Source organism: Octodon degus, unplaced genomic scaffold (genome assembly GCF_000260255.1).
Source record: "Octodon degus isolate 3935 unplaced genomic scaffold, OctDeg1.0 scaffold00179, whole genome shotgun sequence".
Classification (NCBI taxonomy): Eukaryota; Metazoa; Chordata; class Mammalia; order Rodentia; family Octodontidae; genus Octodon; species Octodon degus.
Window position 1 is genome coordinate 3,467,680 of NW_004524755.1, and position 8,327 is coordinate 3,476,006.

The 8,327-nt window shown below is 50.8% G+C and overlaps 1 protein-coding gene across 1 annotated transcript in view; it reads right to left on the reverse strand.

The window, feature by feature from the left end:
* Positions 1-8,321, reverse strand: part of Ext1 (exostosin glycosyltransferase 1) — a 286,432-nt gene extending 278,111 nt beyond the window's left edge. Inside the window, exon 1 of the mRNA XM_004643609.2 lies at positions 6,678-8,321. Coding sequence (XP_004643666.1) covers positions 6,678-7,639 — 962 coding nt within the window. The 5' untranslated portion in view covers positions 7,640-8,321. The remainder of the gene's footprint in view (positions 1-6,677) is intronic.
* Between the last annotated feature and the right edge of the window lie 6 nt (positions 8,322-8,327).

Here is an 8,327-nt window from a genome sequence, read left to right on the forward strand (position 1 = left end):
ATATGGACTATAGCTCCTACAACCAGGGAGGTAAGAGGAACAGGGGCCTTGCCCTGACAGTAGCCAGAGAAGGGTTCTAGCTAGGGAAGGAATACTTTTCTCTCTCTCTCTCTCTCTCTCTCTCTCTCTCTCTCTCTCTCTCTCTCTAAGGTGCATGGGGCTTGCACAGAGAAGTCTGGTTGCTCAGGAAAAGAAGGTTGAGTTTGGCTGGAGCAAAATAAAACTTCAAAGGAAACAGAGCCTAGGAGCTTCAAAGACCCCCTGCAGGACCAATTAACACCTACAATGTTTATCCAAGCTGTCATCTGAGAGGGCTACTTCCCTAAATGGGTGCTCAGCCTGGCCTTAAAAACAGCCCTGGTATCATGGGATTGGGATGGGGCTGAAGGAGGGGGAGGAAGTTGTTTGTTACATTTTGAAAGAGACCTTAGTCTAGAAGAAAACAGCACAGGGGAACTCACCACAGACCTCAAGAATTTAAAAAAAAAAAAAGAAAGAAAGAAAATGTTAAATAGCACCGCCTAAATTATGTAAATGACTATATACACACCATGGAGGAGTTGCGAGTTGGGGGGGAAAAATCACGACTCAAAAATTCTATGTTCAAAGACGATTTAGTAGGACGGAAAATGCTCTCAGGTAATGTTAAGAAAAGAGTATCAAAAATTATACTGAAATTCTGACTTCAACTTATAAAACCAGTACACCAGACAGATCAGCGGAGTGGTCACCGCTAGTGCCACATCCAGCTCACAGGCGACCAGCACCAAGTTAAGAAAATTCTGCTCAAGCCACGCTTGCCTTTTTCAATGAAACAGGGTCTCCCAACGCAGTTTGGGCTGGCCTGAAACTCGAATCAACCCTTCCGCCTCAGCCTTGGAACATGGAGACTGCAGGAATGCGCCACCACACCCAGCTAGTATCTATCTCCCATTAATTAAATAATTAATACACTCCTCCGAGAGTCACGGCTCTAGTGAACAACGCAAACACACAGGTGCACGCACTTTCCTTTCCACCAGGGAGGCCCTGCATACACTGGGTTAGAGGAGAAATGTAGCGTCATGTATCCGCCCAGTGTCCCAGGAAGGCAGCAGGTCACTGTCACAGCTTTCACGCAGTTTTTCTCTGTCACTGGCTCGCACGGCTGGCCCAGCTAGCCCAGGCCAGGCGTGCTATTCTTCCTGCAGTAGCCGGAGGCCCAGTGGTGTCCAGTGTCCCAGCGTGGAGTCTCCATGGGTCTTCAGTTTCTGTGCTACTGGGTCACCCAGTCTACTGGAGCATGGGTTACTGGGTCCTTATCGCAGGAGGGGGGGGGGGCCACTATCAGGAGGACAAAGGTCACTCACTGGAATGCCTCCAGCCTTCCTGGCTTTTCTCAGAAGAGCTCTCCCAGAGAGGGAATTAAAAGTAGAAGCTACATGAGGCTTGGGGAGTATGGGTGTCTGAATTAGGGGTCATCTCTAACACATCTCCAAGACTCAGTTTTTCCATGAGAAACATGTTCATGAACAAAATTAAAGAAAAAAAAAAGATCAGATACAAACCCTGACAACTTTTAGTGACTAACATGTAAACAGGCAAAAATTTGTGTTCGATTCTACAAAAAGGTGAAGTTGTAGAGGAAAGAGAAAAGACTCTAGAATCCCTGACCCCGAGTGAGAGCAACATTTGCTCTCCGGATGTGACCGTGAACTCTTCTGGAGTGCAAGATCTAACCTGGAACATGGTTCCTCCCATGCGGCAGTGAAAGGCTTAAATGAGCTAAGAAAGGCAAATTCAGATAATAAGCACTTACATCTTCCCTCCTGGAAGGACATCTTGTTTATTACGGAAATTCACATAGGGGGAAACAGAAGCCACCAGTCAGGTCGTTAAGCTCCCCGAGACAGGAGGGTCCATGTTCATGCCTGATGACTTCAGGATCCCAAGGCCCAGTGGCTATGATGGTTCATTCTAGAAACACTGTTGGAAAGCGAATGGGACAGAGCAGCAGAGCTGGGAGCCAGTGAACCCTGCAGAGGCCTCAGTTCAGCCTCTTACAATCCTGGTACCCTTAGAGGAACCTCCTCACCATTGCTAGCCTCAAATCTGCACTCTGGTGAGTGGCCCGCCACACCCCGTGCAGGTGGTTGAAAGCAAAGTAGCGCCACTGAGCACAGCTGAGATACAGCAGTGTCTTAACCCGTCTCAGTGGGCAGCAGTCCCTAGCACTGCCTTCTAGGGTGCTCCAACCTGCAGAACAGAAACAGTCCCCTGAGAGTCTGGCATTTTCCCTTGGGCCAGTTCTGGGTCCCACAGCTCAGTCACACACAAGGGAGCCAGAAGCCCCTCCTCCTGGGACAGGCTGCAAAGCCCAGTAGCAAGCCACTAGGCATAGCAAAAACTCCTGCAGTCCCCTGGCTCAGGTCACAGATTCCACTCGAACCCCTCCCGGGCCAGCCTGGTCTCATTCAAACTCCAAATGTTCCTGAAGAGGACACAGGACACAGTCACAGTCCCCAGGGCCTTTACTTGGGAACTCCTATGAATGAGACTCTCAGTGCTGGGCAGAGCAAGAAGGGGACCAGACGGACTGGCAGGAGGTAGTCACCAGGTTCCTAATTTTGCAGAAGGCTGATCTGAGCTTTATTTTTAATAAATGCTTTAGAAAAGCGTTCCTACAGTCACACAAGTGTGCAGAGGGGAGCACTGGTATTTTATACTTGACAATTGTGAATCATAATTCCCACCTTTTTCTGCGGAAGCCAATATTCACCTGAGGTTCACAGCTGGGCCATTAGTCTGCTAGGTCTGGACACAGTTTAAGATGATGAAGGAGGACTCCCTGAACAAAATTACTTACACTGTTTTTGTTTGCTCTCCAGCCTCCAAATTCACCTCACTGTTTGGTCAGCTCACAGCCCATTTCCTAACTCGCCCCAGGCTACTCTGAAAGACTCAAACACTCCCACTCAGTTAGGGCTAGCAGGCGTAGGGAGCCTCCTACCTCCATTAGCAACGAAGGAAGAATGTAAGCCCCAGAGCAAGAGCTGTGCCTCTGAGGGCGCCCTCTCACAGGGCTCCTGTCAGCCCTTAAAATCCTGTGACCAACCCTCTAAGGATGTGGTTTCTCTGCCAAAGCCTGGCCAAGCTTTCCGCAAGTTTCCAAAGGGTTCCAAGAGAAACCTGCTAAGAAATACCAGCCTTCAGGACCTCCTTGTGGCTGGCATACCTTAAAGGTATCTGTAATTAGACACCGAAAGCTGCACATGGAAGAAAAACCCAGGAGGCCCGCAATCACTGGCCAATTTGCCACTGGCCCTTCGAAGAATCCATCCCTCGGCTTTTCCACAGATGAAATGAGGGTGCTCAAGGATACCTGGACTGCAAGACACAACTTGCCGTCAAAAGGACCAGTGAAGAACCCTGCCTCTTCCCAGAAGGGCTGCTTAAAATAACTGCCCCAGCTCAACTGGGAGAGGGCAAACATTGAGGCCACCTCTCATTTCCTTCTCTTTCATGTATTTCGAATGGCAAAATGTGGCGTTCCTAACAATGGCCTTTGTGAACTCTGAAGTCTAGGCAAAAACACAGTAATGCTGTACGGCTCGGAGGACGCAGACCAGACCTGCTCTGAGGCCTCATTACGAATCACCGGATCACAGCAGTGACTTATGTTAGCTGGTGTCATCTACATCTGCCAACACATGTAGCCGAAAAAATTAATTACAAGTGTCACAAACATGAGCTTTACTATTAAAGGTTGGGTCACAAATATGTTTTTTCATCCCTCTAGATCCTCTCTACTGTGTCAATGTCTAACATTCACCAAAGTGCAAGGGCCACAGAAGTCCCCAATCACTTAGCACTAAACTTTTGAGCATCACTTAAAACTAAAAGCAACTAGCTTTTCTTTCCTTTTTTCTTAGAAAACAGCTCATCTTTAGATGAAGAATTTATATATATCTATAGTGTCCTAACTTGGCCACAGTCCCATAAATTTTCAATCTAATTAGCAAAATGAACTTATATGGGGTTGCTTACAGGAGAAGTAAATTAAACTGAAGCCTTTTCAGAGGCACTTGCTAATGGTGAGGGGTGGGGATGAAAACTGGTAGTGATTTTACAAGCCATGACCAAAGGAGCCCCATAGCAACCTAAATCCAGTGCCACAAAAGAAAACAGTTCATAGTGCAAATCAAGTCTCCGAGGAAGAGGCCCAGCCTGTGGGCCTCCCTACAGCTTCCCTTTCCTAGGTGAAGCCCTGGAGAGAGGCACAAGCAGGCGTCTGCAAGCTCTGCGTCTCACACGTGCGCCCCTAACTCCTAGAGAGCCAGAGAGTGAAATGTCACGGTCGTGGCTTCCTCCAGGGTGCAACATGCTTTGCTTGCTATGTCTGCCGGGCACTTCCACACAGCAGAGTCCCCGCTTCATCTTCATGTCTGAAACCCAACACCTCAAGGCAGTCATGTTTGCAAACACCTTTTCTCAAGGATAAAAATCCTGAGACTCTAATAGGCCTATCCAGCCAGTAGCCAAGATATATCCGCCCTAGTAAGCAAGCTTAGAGCTGGCAGCTGTGTAAATGTAAAGAAAATCCTGAGGTGACCCTGCTTGAGAAATCCCTGCTTAGGAGAAAGGAGAAACCTGTCTCCTTCCAAAAGCCACTTGCTTCAAAGAGACCCAACCCCCAAGGCTCTGGTCCCTGGGGGTCTTCATATATAAATCAAAACAAGGATGCATGGGTTAGATTTCTTGGCCCAATCACAAAGAACTTGCAAATGAATTAGGTTTAATTAACAAAAATAAAACTTGCAAGGAAACCAACCCCACCTTCCTTCACTGCCGAGTTCTAGAGCTGAAAGTTTCTGTTCAGCACAAAATGTGGAGATTTAATATTTACTTTGGGAATATGAGGGTTAGGAAGATAATGATTTTTTATTGGACTGCGAGTGTTTCCCAAATACATAAATTAGGTTTGCTAAGATGAAATCACAGCTCCAGCTCTTTCAGGAGAAAGGACACCAAGCTCCCTACATAAAATTTTATGGGATTGCTCTAGAAGACACTGAAAAACCAGGCTTCATCTCCAGTCACTCCACCACACAGCAGACAAAGCCATTCCTGAAAGGCTGTAACACAGTACACTTTCCTTACAAGCACCCACAGGAGCAGGCCAAAGAAAAGGTGCTGTTTGTGTAAACTAAACAGCTCATGCCTACCTATAGTTTAAATTTCTTCTGCGAGAAAACTGGGATGCACTGCAACTGGCCCCCACATTCACACACAACCACCCCTGAGTAAGAGGAAAATACAGATTTAGATCCTAGCCTCAGGCTTTTCTTATGCTTAAAAGCAGAAAGTGGTGGTGCTAGAGGCTGAGCGGTCCGAGTGCCTCGTACTTCCTCCTTCGCTCTCTGATCAAGGCTAGGAGGACCTTCAATCCCCTTCCCACCGAGAGCCTGAGTGTCTGAAGAAATCCTCAGACAACAATCAAGGCTTTCCTTTCGGGGCCAAGTCCCCACCATGCCCCTTCCTGTTCCAATCAAGTCTGCAAAGCATTTCCCCTACTCTGTGTTTCTCGAATCAATTGCAAAACCTTCCAACCTCAGCCAGTTCCTCTCCACCTCAGATGAGAGATTCCCTTCCTTCCCTAGGTAGCACAAGGCTGCTCTGGTTTCTAGATGGCGTACAGTGGAAATGCACTGTAGGGCTCCACTAACTCCTTCACAGCTCCAGAGAAGTGAACCTCTGCCCCCCCCCCACCCGCCCATCCATTAGGAAACTGACCTGCCAAACCCAGGAGTTTGCCCATTCCTGGATTCTAACTTCAGCCACAAATCCAGTCAGTCACAATCTCCCAGAAGGAAAGGGGAGTGAAAAGGGCCACAAAGTAACCAACTCAGTTACTTAGCAACTGGACAAACCTCTCTACTCTCCACAGAAGCTGAAGAGGCACCTCGCCCCATTGAAGAGCAACAGTCCAGGATTTATATGCAAATAGACAAGGCCAGGGGGAGAGGAAATCCAAATTAGCAAGCATAGTTTACAGCAGTGGGCCTGAGGCCCAGATTCTTAAGTTTCTCCTAAGGAGTCAGGACTTAAACATAGGAATGAATGAATGAACGAATGAATGAATGGACACATCCTAACAAGCTTAGTTTTGCTTAAGAAAAATCAAAGCCACAGATGAAGGAGCCAGGCACATAAGTTAGGATGGTATCATGAAAACACTCCCCAGCTAACACTAGTGAGGGCTTACAGAAAGATGAAGCTGGGAAGCCCCAGGGAGCACAGGTACTGAGGTGGCATTCTGCAGGCTGTGGAGAGGGCACAGCCTGTCCAGGGAGCAGAGACGCTCACCAACAGCCAGTGTGCAGGCCTGAAGCACCGACTGCAAACTCCAAGGAGCCTCCTCCCTTAAGAGGAGCCAGGGCACCTTAAGTTTTTCTACAGGGCAGACATGGGCACCTGGGAAGGGGGCAGGACTTCCAGTCTGCCTGAGGAGCTCAAACTGTCCCGAGCTTCTTGCCACCCGTGCATCCAGGCTGCTCAGTCCCAGCAGAGGAAGGAAATGAAAAGAGAGGCTTTGGGTCCCCACGCCCCACATCCACACCCCACCTCACACCTGGACCAAGGCAGCCAGCAAGGCCCAGGACTGCCTGGGGCGCCCAGCCGGGCACTTAGGCACTTACTTCTCATACTCGGCGTTGTCTCTGTCGCAGCGAGAGTCCTTGTGCTTCTGCCAGTCTTTGCCATGCTTGCAGGTGGTGAGGAGCAAGACGTCCTCCCCGTTGTGGACGTGATATAAGGCATTCCTGGTGTCTGACCCTATCCCTGTCAGGTACCTCTTCCCCTTGAATACCAGCATGTACTTCCTGAGAGGGGGGATGGTGTTAAACTTCAAAAACCCCCTCTCCCCTCCTGTCCTGGGATGATCCTTAGAAAAGAGGGGAATAGAAACATCAAAGTTGGGGCGGAAGTTTTCAGTACTGATGCTGGCTTTGGCCAGCATAGCCTGGCCGATGTCAAACCCCACATCCTCGGTGTAGTCAGGCCAAGTGCCGGAATATAAATTAAAAATTAAATGATTCCTACCATTGTTCCACAAGTGGAGACTCTGCACTTTGGACCGCAAATTGTGCACGTACTGAGGTGACAACTGGTCTCTGTCTAAAGTATCCAGACTCAGGACAAAGAGGCACGCCTGGCTGGGGTCCGAGGTGTAGAACCTGGAGCCCTCGATGGCCGCTAGAATGTTTTGGTAACTTTCGGCGATTTTCTCCCCTTTCTGCTGCGGGTAGACGTAGACTTTGAAGCCGTTTTTCTTGCAAAGGGTGAAATCGAAGCAGGACTCCATGCGGCACTTCTTGCCTTTGTAGATGCTGGAGTTGGCGTCTCGCTTCTGCCGCGGGGACATGTGCACGCCGGAGTCCTCGCTCTCCGACTGCTCCCAGGGAAAGAAGGGGCGCAGAGCGTCCGGGAAGCGGGGCCAGAACCGATCCGGGCCGGGCGGGTGCAAGCCATCGCGACTGCTGCGCTCGTCTCTCCGGCTGTGGCTCCGCGATGCCCTAAACTGCAAGCCTCCGAAATAAAACAAAAGGACGAGACAGGAGCCGGCAGAGAGCAGGATGAAATAGCGTTTTTTGGCCTGCATGTGTCCGGCCTGGGTCGAGAGGATCGTACGTGAACGCGAGGGCCCCCCAAGTTCCCCGAGCCGCACTTTCAGCTCCAGTCCGCCATCTTCCCGCCGGCAAAGACTTCAAACTCTGCGCTCGCCCCTTCGCCGCACGCCGATCCCCCAGCCGCGGGCTGATCCAGCGCATGTGGGCGATTTCCTCAACTTTCTCCCCTCCGGTCTCTCATCGTCGGTTGCACAATGCGCGGGTTGCACGGAGGGGCGGAGGGAGAGCAGGGCAGATGAGAATCTCGCACGCCGGGCAGGGCGGGCAGCGGCGGACGGCAATTTTCTTGCATGCAACAAGAAGACGAAGGCAAGGAAGAGAGCAGGGAAGAGGAAGAAAGACGAGAAGGAGCGGAGGAAGGGAATACAAAATTAAAAAGCTCCCGATCGCCCTCTCCGCGGCCGGAGCCGGGCTCGCCTCGCCTCTCCGGAGGCGCCGGCGGCGCGGGGGCAGCGGCAGCCCCGGGAAGCAACTCCAACTCCGCTCGCCGCCCGCGCCCGCGGTTCCAACAAGTCCGCCGCCCGCGGTCAGTGCAGCCTGCAGCCGGCGCGCCGCAACCTCACGAATCCCTGCATCGCTCTCCGTCCGCGGCTGCAGCGGCTCCGAGCCTCCGGCGGGCGGACCCGGCCAGGCGGTCGAGCGCGGGCCCCGAGCGCCCCC